General features: G+C 43.7%; 3 protein-coding genes and 1 long non-coding RNA gene across 4 annotated transcripts in view; 1 reads left to right on the top strand and 3 right to left on the bottom strand.

Moving 5' to 3' along the window:
• The window catches only part of LOC106494198 (CUB and zona pellucida-like domain-containing protein 1), a 70,762-nt gene extending 68,833 nt beyond the window's left edge, over positions 1-1,929 (bottom strand). Inside the window, exon 1 of the mRNA XM_067299623.1 lies at positions 1,825-1,929. Within this exon, the coding sequence (XP_067155724.1) occupies positions 1,825-1,929 (105 nt within the window). The remainder of the gene's footprint in view (positions 1-1,824) is intronic.
• Positions 1,930-4,079: 2,150 nt separating this feature from the next.
• On the bottom strand, positions 4,080-8,715 carry LOC136992445 (deleted in malignant brain tumors 1 protein-like). Its single transcript, XM_067299622.1, has 5 exons — positions 8,457-8,715; positions 7,830-7,853; positions 7,044-7,346; positions 6,656-6,676; positions 4,080-4,360 (listed from the first exon to the last, which is right to left on the bottom strand). Exons 1-5 carry the CDS (start codon positions 8,713-8,715, stop codon positions 4,080-4,082), a joined length of 888 nt encoding a protein of 295 aa, XP_067155723.1.
• Positions 8,716-17,673: 8,958 nt separating this feature from the next.
• LOC136992482 (uncharacterized) lies at positions 17,674-20,453 on the top strand. The gene is made up of 3 exons (XR_010884763.1): positions 17,674-17,690; positions 18,855-19,018; positions 20,324-20,453. It is a non-coding gene; the product is annotated as an uncharacterized lncRNA (long non-coding RNA).
• Positions 20,454-21,019: 566 nt separating this feature from the next.
• On the bottom strand, positions 21,020-24,094 carry LOC106493529 (deleted in malignant brain tumors 1 protein-like). The gene is made up of 4 exons (XM_067299621.1): positions 23,859-24,094; positions 23,027-23,199; positions 21,937-22,325; positions 21,020-21,305 (listed from the first exon to the last, which is right to left on the bottom strand). Exons 1-4 carry the CDS (start codon positions 24,079-24,081, stop codon positions 21,020-21,022), a joined length of 1,071 nt encoding a protein of 356 aa, XP_067155722.1. The 5' UTR covers positions 24,082-24,094.
• Positions 24,095-25,205: the final 1,111 nt, after the last annotated feature.

Below are 25,205 nucleotides of genomic sequence, written 5' to 3'. Positions count from 1 at the left end.
TATGTCTCGACCATCCACTGTAGGAGCACTGCTATACCTAAGGCTCATTTCCTCTGCGCTGCACATCATCTAGGAAAATGACTCCAGAGCCTTCCCCAAAATGGGCTGCGCCTGGTGCTGAGGTGGGCTGCCCACACCCAAGCTGTCTGCAAATGACCTGAGCATCGCTGATATCCCAGAGGTCATCACACACCGTTCCCCAGAGTCCTTTGTAAAAAATTTCAACACGTCCCTCACATCTATTGCCTCCATTCTCCAGTCGCAGTGATATTTCTAGCAAAGACAGAGCAATTGCAACTCTCACTTAAGCAGAAAACTGAACGTAGCCCGGATTCTAACCTTGCACTTGTGCCTGATGAAGATCTGTATTACAAAATGGACATGACTCAAGAAAAAGATATTCTGCAGAACAGGGCCATTCACGCAGCCTGCCTACTGTGTTTGGAGCAGGCAAACGTCTCTCTGATGCTATGTGGTACTTACACCGTAACTAAACAGTGAGATACAGAGACTGCATTTTGTGTAAGAATCACATAAGTGGTCATTTTCTCTTTGTAGTTTCAATGAACCTTTAGAGTAGCACAAAACTTGACTCCTAGGGAATGCTAAGCAGGCATCTATGTGTGACACTTTGAACTTCTGCTGTGATTAATTTCTGAAAGCATGTCCAAGATTTTCAACTCTTTGCAATGTGGTTTGCTGAGTGGCGAGATAGGCTGAGGATACCTGATTTTCAGGTCAGTGATAAGTTACGAATTATGCACTTTACACTCTTTTTCAAGGTGGTTTCTCAAAATTTGAGACTTCCATAATCACCTACATCTTTTGAAAAACTATAGCTTGGAAGTTGTCCATCTTCCTTGAATAAACATTATCTTTTTTCCCTAAGACTTTGCATCAACAAAAGCAAAATGTATTTTTCAGTACAATACCCAATTCTTAAAATGATCAGTTAAAGAAATGATAAGACTTACCAGGTGTTTTTACTCCCCTAGAAGCTGTGGATTAGAAAGAAATACAAACATTTTAACCTTAGCAACTTCAGTTGTATTTCAGAAGAAATAATTAGTTGCCCGTAACAGAACAAATACTGTAACAGAAATCTGTGGTACCTGGTGGTAATGGGTGAGAACTTTGTACCTCAGTCTGCTCTCTGTAATTCATTAGGATCCTCTCTCTTTGATTGCCTAATTTGTTCTAAAGCTAAGTTACTTTTTTATAACCTATCTTTATCTACATTATTCAAGACAAACATTTTAACTTGTGTTGAAATGCCAAAGCAAGAGTTTATTCTTTAGGAATGACTTCTAAGTCAAAAAAACCCACATCGGTTAAAAATAATGTTCTGGTGAGAGTACTTTGGGTGGGTTCAGCTGGAATATACTCTCAGAAATCTAGATACCTGTGCTGTATTTGGTGGTATCTGACTACCTTTGAATACTCAGGGGATTTACCATGCTGCCAAATGCTTCCTCCTCCAGAATCCTGTATAAAACATAATGCCTCCACTTTCTACACTCCCATCAGTGTGGCTGACTGTCCACTAATTGCACCTTCTGAGCATGCGGGACCAGAAGACCTGCAGCCTTTGCTGGGGTGCATCACCCCCTCTCACTGGCAGTGACCACCTCTGAAGGACTGCTGAGGAGAACAGAAAGAAATACTCAGGCTCTCGGTTCACTTCTGCCTTCACTGCGCTTCTCTTACGTTACACCCTTACAGCTGGGCTACTCTTACTGCCATAGCCCTTGTCTCAGGCTCATGGTTAGATTTACAGCTTACACAATTTACAGATTTACATAAATAAATTCACTCCAAACGTACCTGAGCAAAGCACACTGGCATCTTCTTTGTGCCCACAGTTATGTACTGACCATCCACTGTGAGAGCATTCCCACAGATAGGATTCATTTCCATGGCACTGCACATCATCCAGAAAAATGTTCCCTGATCCTGGAGAGAAATGTGCATTTCCCGGGGCAGAGAGAACATTTCCACATCCCAGCTGTTGGCACATGACCTGCGCATCATTTATGTCCCAGGAATCATCACAGACTGTTCCCCAGCTTCCCTGGTAATAGACTTCAATACGACCTTCACATCTGGTCCTACCATTTATCAGTCTCAGTGACATTTCTTTGAAAGAGAGGAGAGAAAGGGATAAGACTTTGTAGACTGCCAAACTGATGAATTAAAATTCTGGATTAATTCTGGAATTGATTCAGTATATGACACTGACTATTTGATTCTCTCCTGGTGCTTAATACGACTCTCTAGGAAAAGTGAAGAGAGCAATACGATTAGTGCCAGCAGATCTAGTGTCATCATACGGCAATTTGCAATCACTTTGGCTCATTGTTTGAACCAAAGCTCTTCTGCTTGGGCTCAGCAGATGTTCACATTTACCTAAATCAGTTTTTCATTCCCAGCTTAATTCTGATCATGAGGTTAATAAGAATGAAAGAAATGATGTATGTTAGATAACCACTAGTGGGCATTTATCTATTGATATATTAACAATGAAATATTAAATTTAGTAGAAGCAGGATCAAGGTTTTACTTATGGAGACAGGTGTGATGAAGAGATGAAATTAATCTCATCTAAGCCACAAAATAGAGACCATAATTTTCTCAAAGCTAAATAATCTTTTCTCCTTATGTTTTAATATCACTTAAGAGCTTTTGAGTTTTACTAGAATGTGGAAAAAGTCCATCTTAGATTTTTTTTGTGTTTGAGGTAACTCCATCCAACAGATAAAATCATTAATTTACTAATTAATGCAGTGCCTTTTTTTAAGACTTTGGACTTTTAGGAACCTGATCCAGTGAAGATTTTTCACACATAAAGGATCCCATCCTTTCAGCACTCTGCCCAAACATATATACATTTCAGTGTCAATTGTTAAGCCTCCTTAAAGATTAAGAATACGTGGTTAGCTTCATGAAAACTATGTAAATAACCACTTTCACTGTGGTCAGAATAGACTACGTTTAAGAAGCCCTTCTCATGCATGAACTATTAAGGAAACTAAATAAGATGTAAATTGGCAGTCTTTTGAACAAGAAGTACCTTTATGTTTTAGGTAAACTTCTTTCAAGATAGAAATGATCAAATAAACATGAAATTGAAATTACCAGGTATTTCAGTTCCTGTAGAAGCTGTGAAAGGAGGAAATAGACAAAATACACATTTACTAACATAATACTTCACCCTTCTTTACAAAACCTGTTTTTGTTTCAGAAAGTGTTCAACAAGAGGGTAATTAAACTCTTTGTGATATGTGTTCTGAAGAGTGTAAAAATGATGAGACATGAGATTAAGAACTGACTTTCCTTGCTAGCAGCTTGAAAATCAATGGAGAACAGGAGGACACTGCAACTTCTTTTACCATCTGACAGATATAGGAAAAGCTGTCAGGGTTAAATCTGGGTAAGGACCCAAAAGTCTGAGCGTAGTACTTCCTTCTTCAAAGGGACCTGAGAGAGTCATGGTTCCTTTTTCTTGTTTCCTGCCCCTGTGCTGCAAAAGAGTTGTGACTTTAAACCTTTGGATTTGGTCCCTGATCATCTCACTCAAATAAACAATCTACAGAAATTCAATGGAAGCTTTGTCAAGGTAAGGCGTGGGGGATTAGGACCTTAAACTCATGAAAAGTCTCCTGTGTGAAAGCTTGTTAGTTCTGTAAGGGCAGAATGTGCCTGAGGATTGCTTTTTGCAATTGCTAGTCAGGCAGTAAGCAAACAGAGGTGGTTAAAACTGACTGCTAGGTTACAGGTGGGTAAAAATAGTGTGATTTTAGGATAAACATATTGGATGAACTCTGAATGACACTGTTTAAAATACTCTAAAATTTCTCTGAAGCACAATCAGATGGAAGTTTGCAATGACAAATGTCGATCAAACTAAAAAAATCAGGGAAATTCTCTGTGTGGAAAAGAGCCTTGTTACTGACAATTCTAATTCAGGGGAGCAATTTTCAATTTGACAAAATTAAATATTAAACAAAGTATTTCTTATCATGACGCTTCTTGATAAAACAAAGAGGTCAGAGTGTACCTGAGCAAACGACACTGGCATCTCACCGGCTGTCACGGCTCTGTCTATACCACCCCCTGTGAGAACATTCCCACAGGTAGTTCTCATTCCCTCTGCACTGCACATCATCCATGACAGTATTTCTTGGGCTGTGAGTAAAGGTCACACTTCCTGAAGATGATACAGCATGTCCACAAGCCAGCTGGTTACAGACACCTTCTGCATCACTTATATCCCAGGAATCATCACAAACAGTTCCCCAGGCTCCTTTGTAAAATACTTCAACGCGCCCTTCACATTGGTTCCATCCATTCACCAACCTCACTGACATTACTTTGAAAGAGAGAAGAGAATTTCACTGAACCTGGGCACTTCATGGAAAGGCAGAATCAGAGACGCATGTGGGTTGGAAGGGACCTCCAGAGGTCTCTGGTCAAGCCCCCTGCTCCTAGCAAGTTCAGTTAGAGGAGGTTGCTCAGGGCCTTGTCCAGGTGAGTTTTGACTGTCTCCAAGGATCAAGATACCACAGCCTTTCTGGGTCGCTGTTCCAGAATCTGACCACCTCATGATAATTTTTTTTTCCTTATTTCAAGGTGGAATTTCCTAAGGGCCAGCTTGTACCTGTTGCCTTTTGTCCATTTGCTGTGCACCTCTGAGAAGAGCCTGGCTCTACCTTCTCTGCACCCTCCCAATAGGTAATTGTAATCAGCAATAAGACCTCCCTTTCACCCTCTCTTCTGAAGGCTGAACAAGTCCAGGTCCCTCAGTCTCTCTCTGTACATTTAGTGCTCCAGCCCTCTGGCCATCTTGGTTAGCCTTCTCTGGACTCACTCCAGTATGTCTGTGTCTCTCCTGTACTGGGGAGCCCAGCACTCCATGTGTGGCCTCACCAGGGCTGAGTGGAGGGGAAGGACCACCTCCCTCCACCTGCTGGCAGTGCTCTGCCTAACGTACCCCAGGATACCACTGGCCACCTTTGCCGCGAGAGCACGTTGCTGGCTCACGTTCAGCTTGTTTTCCACCAGGATCCCCAGGTCCTTCTCTGCAAAGCTGCAGTCTACCCCGCTGGCTCTCTGCCTGTACTCCTGTGCTATGCTTCATAATCTTACCTGACACGTACTGTCAAAGAGATTGTTCTGCTAAGGATGAATGAAGGTGGTGCAAAGCAGGTCATTTCAGCAAAGCATTGCTCATTTCACTAGTTAGGCATGAACATGCATTTTCTGTCTACCTAGAAACTCCTGTTTTTCAGAGTCTCTGGGGCAAGGCCATGCTCCCAAAGCACCTGCCTATTTTATCTGAAGCCAATAATATTCCTGAATAATTCAAGCTCTGCAGCACAGGGTCCACAGCAGTACTGCTGGGAGTGAGCTTTACATGGCGACATTCATGTGACTCTGTATACGCAAAGCCAAGCCTCATTTATTCAGACTTAACATTTAGATGGAAGTAATTTGGAGAAGCTCTTGGCTTTATTTGCTGTTAAAAACTAATAGAATAAAAAGACAGGCATTTATTTAGTACCTGGACTATGCTGCTGTATTATTTTAAATGGAAGTCACATCCAATAGGAAGACAGCAATGTCCAGCCTTTTCAATTAAATCTATCAAATGAACTTAACGATACAAATATATTTTTAAACATAAAACTGCTGATATTAAAAGCAATGATACAAATATAAGATATTTACTAGACTCTTCAGATCTTGTAGAAGCTGTGATTGAAACAAAGTTCACTTTTAGGTAGAATTCTCAGTCACTGCAGAAACAATTAAATCTATTGATGAAAGGTCATATTGCACATCATGCTGAAAATATTACTGAAAGCAGAATAAAGCACCTTGTTTCAGAACTATTACACAGGTCTACAGCAGAAGTCAGATCATTTCTGAAATATATCAACTTATGACTCAAGGGGAAAATACGAATTTTCTAAGTGTTAGTGATAAAAAAAAAGTGTTATAACCAAGATAGTATGATCACCAGCAAAAAAAAAAAAAAGAAAAAGAAAAAGGTCCTCAAAATAAAAACAAGGGGTATGATTGGCTAAGGTCTGAGGACTACAGGGGAAATGTTAGTGAAAGATAGAAGTATACTGAGAAACTGAAAGAGCAGTTATGGCCAATGTTTCTCTTTTAATGATTTCTTGCTGACTTTTAGAAGACTCAGATCAATGAAGAAACTCAGATATACTGCAGTGAAAAGAGAAAAGTTAAAGGTCTACAATATCCTCTGAAGTGCATCAGTAACTCCCATTTCAAGACCATCAGTGGATCATAATGTATAAATTCAGGGTACTAATTTTCTTGTAGCCCTGTTGCTAATATACACAGTTAGAGCAGAACAGCAGGTTATACTAATCCTATTAACTAGAAAAGGAAGAGGACAGACTGTTACACAGAGATTTCAGTTTATCGATGTCCAACAGGCAGTTTCTCCCTGTGCTTGCACAGAACGTTATTTATTTTGCCTCTAGCACAATGATGCCTTTGTGCTACAATTTCCGAAGATAGGCCGTGCCAGGTGATGCAGAGATCGTTCGGACCTGCCCTCTGCATCCGCGCTGGCGTTCCTCCCTTGGGATGGCTCCATTTGTTGACTTACCAGTTATAAGTTAACCTTCCCCAGCAGACAAGGAGCCTCCCCACCTCAGGGACAGCAGGAAATGTCAGGTGATATATGAAAGCAGTTGACCACATGGTTTTGCTTCAGCACCCGGTAGTTCTCGTGGGCTGAGGAGAAGCGAGTGTTTCCCAGGGAGCAGGCGGCGCGGGTGCCTGGGGGCCGCCCTCCTGCCGAGGCTGCGGGGAGCCGGACCCCCCCGCGCCATCGCCAGCGCCCTGCCTTGGCAGCGCTCCACTGCCAACATGAGATGTGACATTAGGCGTAGGGTGAACACAGGTTTAGCGCACGAGGAATAAAGCAGAAGGCTTTTGCAAGGTGTTTTTTATGCTGACATTTAGCTTGAGGTCTATCCTGCTTAGCAGGACTGTTAGGTAAAACGCACCTGAGCAAACGGCGCCGGCGTCTTCCACGTGCACGCAGTTATGCACCAACCACCCTCTGCTGGGGCACTCCCAGATGTGAGCCTCGTTCCCTCTGCAGTGCACATCGTCAAGCAGGATGTTTCCTGAGCCTTGGCTAAAACTGGCATTTCCGGGGGCAGAAACAGCCTGGCTGCACCCCAGCTGGCTGCAGGCGTCCATCAGGTCCCAGGAGTCATTGCAGACGGTTCCCCAGCTGTCCTGGTAGTAGACTTCGACATGGCCCTTGCATCGGTTCCGGCTGTTCACCAGTCTCAGGGACAACCCTTTGGAAGGCAAAAAAAGAGAATGTTATTTATCAGGGACACTTCCATATCATCAGGTTTTCAGGTGGCTGCTGCAAATCCGAGGCAAGAATAAGAACTTCCCAATGACAGATGACATTAACCATGATTTAGTTTTGCTCTGGATCTGATAATCAAATCAAAGGCAGGAGACTGACCTAAAATGCTTACTATCTTTTTTCTTGGATGCAAAATTGTGGAATCATGACTGATGTGAATTCAGTAAAAACTTGAAGATACAGCATATTCCTAACACAACAAGTTAGGATTCATGTATGGTATTGTTAAAATCTCATAGTGATGCATATTCAGAAAGTTTGAGATATATAAACTAAAACTGTATATGGAGGAGGAAGCTGACAAAAGATTTACAAATACTCCTCTTTATAAGCTCTAGCCTACTATTAACTATATTAGGCAAAATTATTTGATCAGTAAAATAAAAAGTATCTAAATAAAAATTACCAGGAATTTCAGACATCATGGGAGCTGAAAAAGAAGAGAGAACAGAGTGAGAAATATCACATTTTTAACAACTTGCACTAAACAAAATGAGAACAAACATTATTAGTTTACCTGTGCTGCTAGAAAAACAACACAAAACCAACCCTCAGTACACTGGAATTTTGTTCTTATTAGCTTTTTTTTAAATGTATAGTGGTATATGTGTTGAACATAGAAAAATAAGTGTCATGAAAGATTTTTCTACATTCCATGAAGAAATTTCTGTTTTTTTTTTCTCAGTGACGCTATGAACAATCAATTAAATTCATCCTTTAGCTAGAAAGCAATGCGAATGGCAAGGTCAATAATCCTCTGAATGGCATTATACTCTACAAAAAAAGTAAATGTAAGTGTCTCACTTCTTAGAGTTTCTTTAGTTAAAGATTTTAAATGAGAAGGCTAATGTGTGGTGTACAGTACTTGCTTAAGAAGTTTTTGCTGAAGCATAGGGGAATAGTTGTGGGATGTCCTGATGAGCTTGACAGCAACTTTGGCAGTTCAGTTGCCTTTTGCGGAGCACCAGAACCGTAGTCTGGCACATCTTCATAGCCTGCTATGGCTCGCTGACACTCGTGACTCAGAAGTCACCTGTGCTCATGACGCCGGCATCCTCCTGGTGCAGGCAGCTGCTGACGGCCCAGCTGCCGCGGGAGCGCTGCCGGGGGGAGCCTTCATTCCCGCGGCACTGAACTTTGTCCAGGAGAATTTCTCCTGTGCCGGCACCGAAATGAGCTTGCCCCGGCGCTGAGGCGGCTCTGCCACCTCCGAGCTGGCCGCAAACCACGTCGCCGTCGGCCGTGCCCCAGGAGTCATCGCAGATGGTCGCCCAGGCTCCGCCGTGAAGCATTCGACGCGGCCCTGGCATCTGTTCTGCCCCTTCGCCAGCCTCAGCGACGGTTCTTTGGAAGGAAGAGGCAAACGGTAGCAATTACTAGAGGGACTGTCGTGTTTTCAGCGACACCTGTAGCTCAGGCTACCTGAGGAAACGCTTTCCAGCAGCTTTCTGAGGAGCACGGCAGCAAGGAAAGGGTGCTCTCGCTTGCCCCGCTTACCGCACTTGAGCTCCTGTGTTTACAGGCCTGGCTTCAGAGCCTTTCGTCTTCCGAGAGTGAAGGATTTGTGCGCCCGTATGGCAGGTCCACGGATTTAGCGTTACCCTGACGTAAAAACACCACCGTCTCCTGGGGGCTCCAGCACGCCGTGCTGCGTTTTTTCTGGCCGGTGTTGGACTAAACAAGGAAGCTGGTGCTCAGAATAACATAGCAGGCCACTGCCCTCAGCATTCGGGTTGTGGGGGGAAACCTGCGTGCCTGGGGCCCCGTGGTGATGCCTTTGGCCCGGGGTGCGTGTAGACCGCAAGGCTTCCAGCCGGAGAGCGGCACAGTGGAGACCACTGGGCTGCGCCTCGGGGCTGGATCACGCCCAGACTGCCACCTGCATCACTCATGGTTTGAGCCCACACCTCCCCGCAAACGTGCCTGAATGTGCAGATGCCCCCGTTTGCCGCTTCGAACACTAGTCTGATCCTAGAATTGGCCGGTTTGGGGTAAGCGCCAAGCGCCCCAGCACAGGAAGGGCAGGCGTCGTGCAGCACCAAGCTGGGCACCGCGGCGGCGGGGAGCAAGGATGGGAGCGGAGCAGGGCCGCACAGCCCTGGGGAGGCCTGCTTAAATTCTGCCTCTCCGTGATCGAGCTCAGAAACAAATCTCTGTAATCAAACCACATTTCTCCGTTATTATTTGTAGTCACAGTGTCACAGAACACTGAGCACTCCCCTTATGCAGCATCACTCATGCAGCAGCATCGTGCATACCTACCTATGTACATACCTATATATACATATAAAAACTACAGGACTCTGACTGAATTTCTCCTTCAGTAATAAAATTTACCAAATCTAAACTGCTATAGAAGGTGTTGAAGAGAGAAAAAAAAGTTTTTTCCAGGTACATTGGATCTCTAAGATCCAGCTTACTAAAAAAGAGCTTTGTGTATATTTGTCACAGAAAAAAATGCTTGGAAGGTGCTCTTACAGTTTCGAAGAGCTGTCTTGCCCTTATTTCTAAATACTTTATGAAACACTAGGAAATTAAATCAGTAAAACTGAGAATCCAGAAGAGAAGGAGCCACCCTCAGTTTTTAAGAGGGTTCTGGAACAGCCTGGAGTGAGAACGTAGCAGGGCTGAAAAATAACATTGCTCTTTCTTACCTGCTCACTGGCATCCCCTTTCCATCTGCCATTATATTTTTGTCTAAGCCCCTCCAGTGCACTACATAAAATTAATTACTTATCACACTCATTTGTACTTAGAAGAGTGTTTCCTATAATACATTAAGCGAAGTCATATAAATATTTGATGGCATCTTCAGTCTTTCAAGCCCACTAAACCCCAAAGATGTCTGCTGGTTTCAGTGGGCTTGGAGTCAGGGTACAAAATTTGCCACTGTTGATTTTACAGGGAAATGAAAGAGAGAGGCAGCAGCGCTGAGCAGCGCCAGGCACCGTACCTGAGCCCCGCAGGCATCCTCCGTGCAGCAGCAGCATCCAGGCAAAGGGCAGCGCGGGCCTCATTTTACCTGTGCTCTGGATGGTGCTGAGAAAACACCCTTCCGAATTTATAAGCATGCGGCTTTCAAGGGGTGTGTTCTGCAGTTCGACCAGCCTTATTTATTTTAAGTTAGCAATTTCATGCAACAGAGGTGCTTCTAACTTTTAAAAACAGCCTCTTAATTTTTTTTGGCAAGAGTTTGTTTATAATAGCTTGATTTTTCGATTACCTTAATTTTTGCTTTAAGCCCTTCTCTTCTATAGAAATGGAGGTTAAACCCTCCCCTTAGCATAGCCAATAGCGGCCACTGGCTTCAAGAGGAATAAGACACACGCAGTCAGGGAGAAAATTAATGAGCCCAGGTGAAAAATGATGGCAGATTTTTTTTTCACGGCGCAATTTTCCCACTGTCCCAAAGTGGTGCCGGGCAGTTGCCGCGTCCCCTCCCGCACTGCCAAGCCCCCCTGCTCGGCGGCTTGCCCTGCCGGGCGCAGCAGCGCGGCGGGCTAGGCTGAGAGGGTTTCGCAGCTCTGCGGCCAGCCCCGCGCGGGAAGGGGCACGGCCATAGCTCGCAGCCGGCCCCGTGGGCGCAGAGCTACGGGGGCGAGCGACCGTCTTATCTGCTAGGACATAAAACTCTTTCTTCCAAAACAGAATGCAAGAAACCCCTTAAGACTGTGCAAATTTGGATCTGTATTTTAATATAAGCTGGGCATTTTAAATAGTTAATTTTCAGCTTGCTCCGCAGGTTTCTTCACGGCCTTCATGCTTCTCGACCTTCGGAAAGCGTTTCACCTGACGTCTGGATTATCCTGGCAGCGCTGGCAGGGAGGAGTTCGCTTGTCTTCCTCAACAGTAGCTTCCTTAGAGAAACGCAGCAAGCTCGGCGGAACAAGGAGCGCTTGTTCAGCGCTGGCCAGCCCCAGAGCGGGTGCTTGCTTGGCACGCGCGGCAAGCGGCTCCCGAACGCCCGCTGCCTGCGCTTCCCGGGAGCTCGAAAAGCAGCCGGAGCAGCAGGTTTTGGCCTCCCTCCTGCAAGTGGGGTGCTGCAACAAAAAATTCATAGGGATCCCTGCTGGGGACATACTGGACTTCATCCCCCTCCCGGGAGCCCGGCTCCTTCGCGGCTCTGAGGCTGCCAGGGAGCGCTCATCTGACGGCCGCTGTTTGAAAACCGCGCTTTACCCAGTCTGTTGAGCCACGCACACAGCCACGGGAGGTTTTCTCAGTAGGTGTGCGATAGGTTTGCATGCTGCAGCCTGGGACAAAACACAGCCCTCACGGTCTGAATACAGAAAAAAAGAGAAACGAGAGAGGCCACCCCTCTGAAAGTGCAGTTTCTGAAAACAGAGCAAAAAGTACGGAAGGAAGACCACGGTCATTCCAACTTTGCACGTTCTTTAGAACAGTGGCAGTGCAATTCGTTTCTACGTTACAGCCTATGACGAATTCACTTATTTCAGAAGGAACAGGCAAAAATCTGCCTGGATGTGTACCAGGCGATTCAGGGCAAAAGAGGTGATCCAAGTGTTATTTGAGGCAATGAAAACAGATCTCATTCCCACGAGTAAAACAGCTGGGCCACTGACCAGTTTCCTCAGCTGGGCATGACTTGGTTTTTGTGTCACAGTTCTTGAACCTGAGATAGAAAACTTCCTAAAATCAAAATCTGTTGTGAGAATTCTAATACCTCCTTAGTCTTCTTCCAGATAGAAACAAACTGCTAGAACAGATAAAAATTAAATTAAAAATAAACATGAAAATAAAAGCAAACAGAATAAAAAACAAATAAACAAGGAAAATCTGTTCTCTTTGTAATATAGGGGATTTAATTGAAATTGTACAAACTACAGATTCTTTTCTTCTTGAACTTGTCACAAATAAGGGGAAGTGATCTTTTCGTGGGGGAAAGGAGATTTATTAAGCCTGTTAGACAAATCAGCAGCCCAGAACTGGTTGCTCTCTGCCTGACTTACCATTTAAGGTAGATTCTCATACAATCCTGTAAAAAAAAAGCTTGCCCTTCATTGCCCTGGTGCATCTGATGGAGTTATTTTAGAAAAAAGTAATAATGATCAGTCAAATGAAAATGATCTCTGAATTTCATTCATTTAGCTATTTATTCAGAGTTTGATACAAGTGTTCAGTCTTAGACATTAAATACACCTAAGCTAGAACAGTGAGCAGCAGGTTGTGCTTAACTACTTAACTCAGAGGCTTGATGTCAGTGAATATCTGTGGGCTTCTACGGCAAAGCATGGGGAGAAAGTAATGAAAACATGAATCACAGAATCACAGAATCACTGAGGTTGGAAGGGACCTCTGGAGATCATCTAGTCCAACCCCCCTGCTCCACCAGGGTCACCTAGAGCACATTGCACAGGATTGCATCCAGGCGGCTTTTGAATATCTCCAGAGAAGTAGACTCCACCACCTCTCGGGGCAACCTGTTCCAGTGCTCTGTCACCCTCACAGTGAAAAAGTTTTTCCTCATGTTAAGATGGAAGTGTCTGTGTTTCAGTTTGTGCCCATTGCCTCGCGTCCTGTCGCTCGGCACCACTGAAAGGAGTCTGGTCCCATCCTCTCGACACCCTCCCTTCAGATACTTATACACATTGATAAGATCTCCTCTCAGCCTTCTCTTCTCCAAGCTAAACAGGCCAAGCTCTCTCAGCCTTTCCTCATAAGAGAGATGCTCCAGTCCCCTAATCATCTTTGTGGCCCTTCGCTGGACTTGCTCCAGTAGTGCCACATCCCTCTTGTACTGGGGAGCCCAGAACTGGACGCAGTACTCCAGATGGGGCCTCACCAGGGCTGAGTAGAGGGGGAGAATCACCTCCCTCGACCTGCTGGCAACACTCTTCCTCATGCAGCCCAGGATACCATTGGCCTTCTTGGCCACAAGTGCACATTGCTGCCTCATACTTAACTTGGTGTCCACCAGCACTCCCAGGTCCTTCTCAGCAGAGCTGCTTTCCAGCAGGTCAACCCCCAACCTGTACTGCTGCATGGGGTTATTCCTCCCCAGGTGCAGGACCCTGCACTTCCCTTTGTTGAATTTCATGAGGTTCCTCTCTGCCCACCTCTCCAGCCTGTCCAAGTCTCTTTGAATGGCAGCACAGCCCTCTGGCGTATCGGCCACTCCTCCCAGTTTTGTATCGTCTGCAAACTTGCTGAGTGTGCACTCTGTGCCTTCATCCAGGTCATTGATGAAGAAGTTGAACAAGACTGGACCCAGTACTGACCCCTGGGGGACACCACTAGCTACAGGCCTCCAACTAGACTCTGCACCACTGATCACAACTCTCTGAGCTCTGCCATTCAGCCAGGTCTCAATCCACCTCACTGTCCACTCATCTAACCCACACTTCCTGAGCTTGTCTATGAGGATGCTATGGGAGACAGTGTCAAAAGCCTTGCTGAAGTCTAGGTAGACAACATCCACTGCTCTCCCCTCATCTACCCAGCCAGTCATTCCATCATAGAAGGCTATCAGATTGGTTAGGCATGATTTCCCCTTGGTGAAGCCATGCTGACTACTCCTGATCACCTTCTTTTCCTCCACATGCTTGGAGATGGCTTCCAGGATGAGCCGCTCCATCACCTTTCCAGGGATGGAGGTGAGGCTGACTGGCCTGTAGTTCCCTGGGTCCTCCTTCTTGCCCTTTTTGAAGACTGGGGTGACATTGGCTTTCTTCCAGTCCTCGGGCACCTCTCCTGTCCTCCATGACCTTTCAAAGATGATGGAGAGTGGCTTAGCAATAACATCCGCCAGCTCCCTCAGCACTTGTGGGTGCATCCCATTGGGGCCCATGGATTTGTGGGTGTCAAGTTTGCTTAAATGATCTCTAACCCACTCCTCCTCCACCAAGGGAAAGTCTTCCTCTCTCCAGACTTTCTCTCTTGCCTCCAGGGTCTGGGGCTCCTGAGGGCTGGCCTGACCAGTAAAGACTGAAGCAAAGAAGGCATTCAGTAACTCTGCCTTCTCTGCATCCTTCGTCACCAGGGCACCCACTCCATTCAGCAAAGGGCCCACATTTTCCCTAGTCTTCCTCTTGCTGCTGATGTATTTGAAGAAGCCCTTCTTGTTGTCCTTGACATCTCTCACCAGATTTAATTCCAAACGGGCCTTAGCCTTCCTCGTCGCATCCCTGCATACTCTGACAACATTCCTATATTCCTCCCAAGTGGCCTGTCCCCCTTTCCACTTTCTGTATACTTCCTTCTTCTGGTTGAGTTTTGCCAGGAGCTCCTTGCTCATCCATGCAGGTCTCCTACCTCCTTTGCTTGACTTCCTACTCATAGGGATGCACCGCTCTTGAGCCTGGAGGAAGTGATGTTTGAATATTAACCAACTCTCTTGAACACTCCTTCCTTCCAGGGCCCTCACCCATGGGATTCCTCCAAGTAGATCCCTGAAGAGGACAAAGTTTGCTCTCCTGAAGTCCAGGGTTGCGATCCTACTTGGTGCCCTGCTGCCTCCTCGCAGGATCCTGAACTCCACCATCTCATGGTCACTGCAGCCAAGGCAGCCCCCAACCTTCACATCTTCCACCAGTCCTTCTTTGTTTGTTAGTACGAGGTCCAGCAGCACACCTCTCCTTGTTGGCTCCTCCACCACCTGGGTCAAGAAGTTGTCACCAATGCTCTGCAGGAATCTCCAGGACTGCCTGTGCCTAGCTGTGTTGTCTTTCCAGCAGATATCGGGGTGGTTGAAGTCCCCCATGAGAACCAGGGCCTGGGATTGTGAGGCTACTTCCAGCTGTCTGTAGAAGGCCTCATCCACTTCCTCTTCCTGATCAGGTGGCCTGTAGTAAACACCCACAACAGTGTCACCTCTATTAGCCTGCCCTTTGATCCTTACCCATAAGCTCTCGACTCGCTCTTCATCCACCCCTAGGCACAGCTCAATACATTCCAGTTGCTCTCTCACATAAAGAGCAACTCCACCACCTCGCTTTCCTGGCCTGTCTTTCCTAAAAAGTACGTAGCCATCCATGACAGCACTCCAGTCATGCGAGCTATCCCACCATGTCTCTGTAATGGCAATGAGATCATGGCCCTGCGACCGCACACACATCTCTAGTTCTTCCTGTTTGTTCCCCAAGCTGCGTGCATTGGTGTACAGGCATTTCAGGGAGGTGATCGAGCATGCAGGTTTCCCAGGAGGGATACAAGAGGGTCCTCCATAGCCACATCCCATGCGCACTTCCCTGGCTGCATTCACCTGTTGGAGGCATCCTGACTTGAGCAGTCTTTTGCCAACTACCCTGTCACTATAACTCTCCCCTTCCCCCATCTTTCCTAGTTTAAAGCCCTCCTTACCAGGTTGGCCAACCTGTTGGCAAAGACCCGCGTGCCCCGCCTCGTGAGGTGGATCCCATCTCTCGCCATCAGTTGTTGATCTTCAAACAGGGTCCCATGGTCGTAGAAACCAAAACCCTGTTGCCAACACCAGCGGCGCAGCCAGTCGTTAACCTGGAAAGTCCGTCTCCTCCTCCTCTCATCCATCCCCCTCACTGGCAGGATTGAGGAGAAGATGACCTGGGCTCCCAGACCCTTGACCACCATCCCCAGAGCTCTGAAATCCTGCTTGATGGTCTGCAGTTTGCCCTTGGTGTCATTGGCGCCCACATGGAAGAGCAGCAGTGGGTAATAGTCCGAAGCATGGACGAGCCTTGGCAGTCTTTGCATGACATCTCTCACACGAGCCCCCGGCAGGCCACAAACCTCTCTAGACAAGAGGTCAGGTTGGCAGATAGATGCCTCCGTCCCCTGTAGCAGGGAGTCCCCCACAACAATCACCCGCCGCTTTTTCCGGGTGTTCCGGTAGGGCACAGGGTCTGTTGTCCCGGTTACTTCCCTGGCAGCCATGCCCATCTCCTCCTCATCCTGGAGGGCACTAAACCTGTTCTTCAGCTTCAGGTCTTCAGGAGGAGTAGGAGCCTTTCTCCTCCCACGAGCAGTGACCAGTTTCCAGCCTTCTTCTATGATGTTATGAAAAATAGCATTTCTTACCCATTCCCTGCAAAACCAAATTAGCTCTCTCTTTTTAGTCTCAATCTGCAAAACATGGGCATACATTATTAACTGCTCAAAAATGAGTCTATTGGTTAGCTGTGGGATCCAGAAACAAAACAATGTTTATTTATACCCAACTATAAATATTTTTATACTATGTTCCTGGGAAGAAGGACTACAGAGTCAAATTATCTGCTTCATACTCCGAAATTAGAATAGAAATATAAACAGGACACCAAAGCACAGGAAATTCAGCATATAAACAGGCAAACAAGAATTTTGGTTTCGAGCTTTGCTTTAAACCTAGTGCCAGCCAAATAAACTACATGATTGTGCCGGGAACAGCACACTGGCAGGAACGCATAGAATCTGTACAATTTTTTTGACAAAAAAACGTATAGGTATCTGAAGGCAGATTGCTCTGGGTCCATCCTCTCCCCATGAGAAGCCTTCTCAGGCGATGCTTCAGGAGAGTTGGTGGAGTAGCTTCCCTGCGTGGCGGGGGCGCCCCAGCGATTCCCACGTGCCAGGGACCAGGCATGGGCAGGAGTGCTGGCCTTACCACCCGCAGGGGCTTCCACTGCAGCTTCCTGTGCCAGGTACTCTGCCAAGGTCACTTCTGCCGGATCCATGCCAATGAGGCTGATGCTGTTAGTCAAATATATTTTTTCTTGCTCCGCAGCTTGAACCTTGATTTTGGAGGTGAATTTACTATTTGCCGAGTTATTCACCACCAGTGACAAAGCAGCAATGACTAACCACCTAACTGGAAGTGGTCTAAGGAGATGAGTCACATTTATTGAATCCAGGAGTCCATTTCTATTACAATATGGGGCAGAGAGTTACACGTAAAACTTTGACCCATAACAATGATCCCACATAAAAGGAATCAACCAAAAAAAGGGGGGGGGGGTCTGAATAAACTATTTCAGTTTACATTTTGGTTTAAGTCCCTGTGTTGTCAACAAGGACATGAAAGGCAAAAATCCTAGACCTTGCTTTCCATTTGAGTACCACCAGTGGTGAATGTTTATGTGGGATTTGGCTGTTTGCATTTCCAGCATATTTCAGCCTGATTCATGAATGTGTGCAGCCCACTTCGAGATGCTGGCTCTGTCCTGAGAAGCTGAGCTCCTCACAGCACAAACCATTCAAATTGTGGGAGAGAAAAAAGAAAAAAAAGACTTTGAGGAATTTTATTGCGATCAGCAACCAAAACGTTAAAGATGATTGAACATAACTCTTCCTTCAGGTAAGCAGATATGAAGTGTCTTTTGACATTTTGACATTTCACTGAGACCTGAAAAATCTCCTGAATAAGATTCAAGTTTCTTGAATGAGATTTAAAGTTTTGCCCAGTTTAGGGTTGTATTCAAAAAGGCCACTGAAGTCAATGGGAAGATTTCCAATTGATCTGACGAGCCTTTAGATCAGATTGTGTAGTTCAGCCTTAAATACTGCAAACAAAACATCTTTAACAGCTCAGTATCTTTTGAAGTTTGACTCATTTAGTCTAGAGAAGTGAAAATTTAATGGAAGAACATCAATCTTCAAATATGCAAAAATTACTTAAAGAGAAAGGAGATAAAATCAGTCTCTGTGACCAGGAGGGACAGGGCAGGAACTAATGGGCTTGAACTGCAACCACACAAATTTAGGGTAGGCATTGCAGACAGCCTTTGCAACAGTGACACCAGGCTTGATGGTGAGTCCAGTCAGGCACCAGAAGAGATTGCCTAGCCTTCAGGGGAGGTTTTTAAGAAGTTAGGGAAACATCCCTGGGCTACGTTAGAGTTGACTGGTGGTGGGGGACGAGGGTAGCGGAGCCTGGGAGGAGGTGGCATGGGGGCAGCTGGCACAGGGGAAGGTGGCAGCAGCAGGGACCTAACAGCTGCTCAGGCAGCAGGCTGTGGCATTTGTGGGGACAAGTGTCACAGTGCAGAGTGACAGGGAGCCTTTCCTGTGAGGTTTGGACACTTGTTTTACTTTTGCTGTTGGGATTTATTCTCTTTTTTTTTTAATCCATCCTTTACAGTTTAACTCTATAAAATATTTCTTGTAACCACACACATAGAGGTATGCCCAAAACTCATATGAAATGGATACTTCACAACTTTTTACAGCAGCATGTAGAAGTATTTCAAAACATGATCAAGAAAGCCACATATTGGAGAGAAAGTATTTTCTGCAATAATGCAGAGAAATACCCTGGCTGTAGAGTACAGTTCCTCACTGACATGTAGTGGACTTCTTCCTGTGTATATATAAACAAAGTCTGAGATGTCTGTTTGGGAAAAGAATTGCAAGATCCTGGATTGCTTAAAGACACACTTGGGATCCTGAAGCATGTCTGCATGAACACAGACTAGCTATTCTATAACTCATTACAATTTCACCTTTTTTTTTTTTTTTTAAGGGAGGCCATCTGCCTGTCTGTTCCTGTCCCTTCCACTCTAAGAACTTTATACCTGTTGAAAACTTTCAATGAGATTTGGCAGAGTTCATAATTTACTGGAGAATCCAGCCGTGTGATACAGAAACACAAGAAACTTGTCTTCATAAATCCTGCTTTTCTTGAAGGTGCTTGTTTTAGACATTGGCCCCATGTCCCATCCTCCTCCCACCTCTCACCCTGTGCCAGTCTCTGGAGCTTCCTTGCACAGAGAAGGGAAAGCTGCTAAATGTCCTAAGGTGCTGATTTTCTTGGTGTGGAGTAGTTAGGAAGCTCCTGTTACCTCTCCTGAAGCCTACACCTTTAGTGATACTTTGGCAATAGCAGTGGATGGTGGGAGACAGCCGGGGACAAAATGAGCCATCCGTTTTGGAGGGAACACGGGGACAGGGGAAATGCCGATAGGTGATTCCTCTGAAGTCCCCAGAACAACCCGCATCATTGAGCTTTTGTGTGTGATCCCCGGGAGAAAGTAACAGAAACCAAAAAAAAAAGGCATTTCTGAATCAAGTGTCAGCGAGCTAATCTCCCATGACAGATGGCTTCCTAAACCCAAGCATTTTCTATAAATTTGTATGTGCAAAAGAAAAAGAATTAGCTCATTCCTTATGAAGACTGCATAAGATTTTTTCATATTCCCTTTTTAGTAATTTAAAAGCAGGAGCTCAGTGTGTTGCTTGGCAAAGTTTCCTTCTGACAGATCACACTCTTCAACACAGCAAAGCATTCATTTGGATTTTAATCACAAGGACATTAATTTGAAACACAGAATAGAAATATTGGTTTGTAAACATTCCTTCCTTCGATTTTAAATTACATTGCTCATGTAACAGATAACTTTAGCTTGGAAATCTCTGCATTTTATAAATAATCACAGACCTATTATTGTTTCAATAAGAAATTTAGCATTAAAAACCACGCTCAAAATAAATAGAAATATTATGTAGCCACAATTCCAGATGTCATGGTAAGATCCTTTTTTATATTCCTTTCCAGTCATGACTTATTACTTCTCCCCAAATTCAATCTTTCTCCCTTCTAATAAACCTTGAAATATTTATTGATGCCTTACGCATATTTTTCCTCCATCTCACAAAATTTTGAGGTATTAAATAAATGGTCCTAGAAGGATGAGAAGAGAATTAAGAAGGAGAAAAGTGATTGTACCAAACAACTTGCGAAATGAATGTTGAAATGATTTCATAATCGTCTAAGAGGTGTTAGGATCACAAAGTTATTTTAAAACATTGTTATAGATTAGGATTTACTGTAGATAAAGATATCACAGCTTCTTACAAATGGCACATATGTGCCTGTTGTCAGTGAAATATTTGGGCAGCTCAGAATTTGTGGTTTGTCCTGTAATCGTGTAGCAGAAGATGCTGACTTTTGATCTCACATTATCCTATATGAAAGCGGTTTCTTCAATGCAGGTCTCAAAAGAAAACCGGCAAGAATGAAAACGACAGCTGCCAGGACTGCAACAGCAGCAATAAGTGGATTATCAGCAACAGCAGGAACTGCCTGAAGAGGAGCGACAGAAGAGTCCAGCCCTGTGAGTGAAGGCAGAGAGTATTTGGTCTAGTTATACCAAAGACGAGGGGACAAAGAACTGCTAAATTAAAAAGGTTGCTTTCTAGATCAGAGCCAGAAATAAACTAACTTCTTACAGTTTCATTGCTTTAAACCTTTTGAACAGACTTTATACTGGTAGTGATTACAACTTAACTAAGTAAACTTCATAACTAGAAGAAGGCTGAGGGAATTAAATGTTTCTAATGAAGGCCAGGAGCTTGCTTTACAAGAGTAGACCTGGCAGTTATGTTACACAATCACGTTGGAGCTAATTAGTTCAATGAAGTTACAGCACTAAAGCAGGTTACGGGCTTGCTCTCCTTCAGGACAGCTGTGGCAGTTACCATTTTTCATATAAGCAGGTGAAAACAGAGGGTTTGCAAGGTGTTGAAAGAAAAAGGATTTTGTAGATATTTGAGCCATCAAACAAGCCCTTCATGTTTATGGTGAAGCTAGCAAAAGCAAATTTCAGGGACGGAAGTCGGAAACAGACATACAGAGCTATGGCTTTTCATGAAGACTTTAAGCAGTCTTAGACTAAATATGAGAAAAGCTTATTTGACATTACCAGTACTCCTACTCTCAGCACCACCTTCTCGAAGTTGAATTGGTCCAACAAGCACATCCACTTTTTCCTGGGCAGAACTTGTGTCTCTCTTGGACCTACTAATACAGCCTTGGTAGCAGCGAGAGGAATAGTCTCTTAGCCTACACACATCCAGTTCACACTTCAGATAGACTGATGTGTGGCGGTTAATAAACTCAAAGGCATTAAATTTGAAACGAGCAAGGTGGCTGTAGGGGGAGTAGAATGTGGCAAAGGAAGAATCTCTAACACATCTAGAAAGAAATGAAAAAGAGAATTAGTTTACATCGATTCACATAGTGCTAAAGTATGTACGTTCCTGCTATAATGCAATAAATTAGAACAAAATGAAATAATAACCATGTGCCCCAAAAGAGATAGAAATGCAACTTTTATAGTATGTCTAAGTGTACTGAAGTCCTATGAAGCAGTTAGAGCACTGGCAGCTCTTTTTTTCCAAAGGAAGGAGAATATAATTGGTGAAGAGTGGACAATGGACTCCTCTTTGCTAAATGTCTGTGCTTTACCAGGCATAGAAGATGGGCCTAATGCTTGACTGGGATTTCCAGGATTTACTAAAATATTAAACACCTATGACAATAGACTTCTGCCTCCAGTTTTCACTAGCTCATTTATCTCACTCCCACTACTTTGGGTTTTGCAAATAAGGCAAGGAGCAAGTCAATGTAACAAAATTTTAGTAAGGTCTAAATGTCATTTCTTATTTCCAGTCTGATATTATAAAAAAGAAAACTTCAAAAACTCTTTAACAGTCTTTTGATAATGAGATCTAAACCAATTCACATTGGCTCTATTTTTCTTTTATAATAAATGCAGAAAGATGATCACAGCTATGCTTCTAATGACTTTTGAGAAAGCTCTTACCCACTCTTGATTATATCATAGGCCAGAGTGTTAAAATCATGAGGATCCGGTGATGCCACACATGTGTCCACAAACAACACAAGATCTTTGTCAGCGCTGTGAAGATAAGCTTGAAGGAACAAATTTTGGTTCAAGTCAATGTAGTATGGAAAGTCATACAGTGGCTGTGAGAATGATGCTGAATCATAAAATGTGATGTTCACATCATATCTTCCAAACTGATTTTCATTCACATCTGCAATATCCTCAGCAACATACATTATTTGCATCCATGTGTTCTGGAGCATTTTGCAACTGATGTGTAAATGAAGATCCTTTTTCCTCTTGATTATGTAACCAGAAGAGGTAGCTTTGATTATGTTGGAATAGTTGATCGTATCATTGTTTTCCTGTTTAAGGTGTAATTTAAAATGAGCAACGGCATTTCTGTCACATTCCATATTCTAAGCTTTGATAGAGTAATATAGAATTTAAAAATGCAGATTCCTCTTAAACTCTTTGGACAAAGAAGTTTGATTATGGTCTTTTCTGATCACACAACATCATTGCAAATAAATTGCCTGACTATATAGAGAGTATATAATTCAATAGAAATCAGTGGGAAAAAAATCTTCACTAAACCCAAGGCAGACCAACTCATTTAACATCTGTACAAAACACTGATCATGTAAGAGACAAACATCCTAAATCAGCACGGTACTTAAAAGACTATATCTGCTTTAAAGCATATAGCTAGTTTTATTGGAGTGAAAGTATTTCTTGGAGACTTAAATGCTTTGATGAACTGAGGCATGTATAAGTATAAAATGTCATTAGTCAGGTAAAGCACATCAGGCTCAGAAAAAAAATCAAATAACATGAAATGAGAAAAATGTCAAATAACAGTATGGAAAGTTCATGTAACTTTCTCCCATGCTTTCCTCCCTAGAAGCTCATTTCTTATAAACATGGGGATTCCCTAAGGTGCTGAAAGATTAAGCATTAAAAACTTCTGGTTCTCATTGGTGTCTTCTAGTCACTGTGGACCACAGTGCACCTTTCACAACTCATTTCAGAAGGGGTCCTGCAATTCACACAGCTTTAAACATACCTCTCGTACTGTCCCACAGCCGTTGTAGGGAACGTTGAATATAACCTCCTGTGACGTGACTGTTGGTCTACAGTGACTATTACTCATGGTGACACTCTGCACAGAGTAGCCTTGTGACTGGAGATAGTCTTTGCTAACCACTGCACGCATGTAGTCCGGCAAGCACAAGAGGGCTAGAGGATACAATATATTTGTGAATTCCGGATTTTCTTAATGATTACAAATTGTAATTTAACCAGATGTTGTTTTCTTAATTTAGAAGGTAGGCAGCTCACACACCAGCACATCATGTTTCACATACAACATTTCATTTCCATTACATCTTTAACATTCAATACACACTAGAGCCTTGAAAATTTCCAGCATGCTTTAGGTTACTATTGCAATAAAAAGCTTCAAATTCTGATTATTCTCTTTGTAATCAGAATGTGTCAGTGATAAAAATCATATGAGGCCCAGCTGATGTAATACAGACACCTGACTTGGTGAAAATCTAGTTGAAGTTACTTGTGAGTTTGCTTAAGAACATAATGTCTTGTTAAATAGAGTAGGATATTGGATCATAGTCCATGCATTGGGCCATTTTCTCCAATATGTGTTTATCCAGTGATACCAATCCTGTGAGTACTATTCATAGCAAGGATTGCAAAAGCATAAATGTTGATTAAGTTCACATGTGTCTCAGATCAACTTCAACTTTCACATGCATGTGAAGCTCCAAAAATAGGATAGAGATAGTTCAACAGCATTAAAAAATATTTATTTTGCAAACAAAACCAATAAACAGGCTTGTCTGTTGAGAAATAGAGTTCTGCTCTGAACAGGAACTTACTGGTGTTGTGATCTGCTGGAATGGAGGAGTAGTGAGCCTGAAACCCTCTAAATGTGTATCTAGAATCACTGTGAAACCGAACAGTCATCAGGTTTGAAGATGACGTGAATGTGTGGAGGGAACCAGCACAAATTTTTCCAAGAAGAGGAGAAGAATGTAGAGGCCCGTCATAGACTTCGACATAGTCATGCTGGCATCTGTTGCTTTGAGTGCTGCTTTGCATCCTAGGGAACAAACGTCAACATCTCGTCAAACGTGTTTCATAAATTCTGATTTGTTTGTCACATTATAAAATCATTCAGAATTTAAAGTTTTCATGGCAGACATTTTATTCATTTTGTATGGAGCGGTAGCAAATATATTATTGTGACCACAAAATACCACACTAATCCAGTTTTTGTTTTAATCTTCTAACTGCCTTGAAAAGGCTCAATATTCTTGAAAATACCCTTAAGATTGGGAAGTTTGCCTGTTTCAAATAGGTTCTGACTTTGCTATTTGCCCAGGGAATCATCACTTACACAATATCTCTAAATGTGAGCACAACACGGAAATTGTTCTCTACATGTATTTCCCACACACAGTCAGCATTGCTTGGATAATGTCCAGGGTAGAATGGACTCTCCAGCGTCCCAGAGGAATTTGAAATTAAACCACCACAAAAAAAAGTTCCTGCAGAAAGAAATGGAAAAGGATTTACATATATTAACCTCTACAAAATTGTACTTGAATATTCCAGTCCACAGCCACTGAAATTAAAAAGATCTGATAACTTCAGATCATATTCTATATGACCCAAATCAAAACTAAATACACTCATTCTCAGTAGCTCTCGGGCTTAGATTTTATATGTATGGGAAGATATTCAGTATATTTAACAAAATCAGTAACGATCAGTGAGAATTGTTAATAATGTTAATGCATTTTGGACTACACATATAAATATATTGTGTAAATCATAAGCTCACATCTACAGGATGTGTGAAAGTAATGCTTTTATAGGGAATTTGAATGGTTATAACTCTTAGTTTGTTTTTCACCTCGGATCATAAGTTACATGATTACTGTCTAATTTTGAAACTGTTTCTCTTAGCATGCAGAGTATGGAGTACGTACTACAAACATTTATATTTGCCTTAGGTGTACTTCCATGTGTTGTTCTGGATTCCTCCTCACATCCATGGTGCCAGAACACCATCTGCAGGCTTGGCTGGTAACATCCAGACCCTGCCTGGCCTGGTCTCTGCTTTGTACAGTCAGCGCCTGGTTCTGGCGGGTACCATGGAGGTCCAAATGGAAATACCTTCCTGAACACACAGCTCTCCTTCAGTTCCTCTGCTGGGTCTC

Source organism: Apteryx mantelli, chromosome 7 (genome assembly GCF_036417845.1).
Source record: "Apteryx mantelli isolate bAptMan1 chromosome 7, bAptMan1.hap1, whole genome shotgun sequence".
NCBI classification, from domain to species: domain Eukaryota; kingdom Metazoa; phylum Chordata; class Aves; order Apterygiformes; family Apterygidae; genus Apteryx; species Apteryx mantelli.
Note: the sequence above shows the minus strand (reverse complement) of the source record. Positions and strands in the feature narration are given on the sequence as shown.

What these genes read in the sequence shown, in the direction of transcription:
- LOC136992445 (XM_067299622.1), bottom strand. Translation starts at nt 8,715, where the DNA reads ATGCTTCACGGCGGAGCCTGGGCGACCATCTGCGATGACTCCTGGGGC. An exon ending in CATGATGTCTGAAATTCCTG is followed by an intron (nt 7,347 to 7,829) that starts GTAATTTTTATT and finishes TGCCTTCCAAAG; the next exon opens with GGTTGTCCCTGAGACTGGTG. An exon ending in CTCCTTGTCTGCTGGGGAAG is followed by an intron (nt 4,361 to 6,655) that starts GTTAACTTATAA and finishes AAGTAATGTCAG; the next exon opens with TGAGGTTGGTGAATGGATGG.
- LOC106493529 (XM_067299621.1), bottom strand. Translation starts at nt 24,081, where the DNA reads ATGCAAAGCAGCACTCAAAGCAACAGATGCCAGCATGACTATGTCGAA. An exon ending in GCTGTGGGACAGTACGAGAG is followed by an intron (nt 22,326 to 23,026) that starts GTATGTTTAAAG and finishes CACCTTAAACAG; the next exon opens with GAAAACAATGATACGATCAA. An exon ending in TATGATATAATCAAGAGTGG is followed by an intron (nt 21,306 to 21,936) that starts GTAAGAGCTTTC and finishes ATTTCTTTCTAG; the next exon opens with ATGTGTTAGAGATTCTTCCT.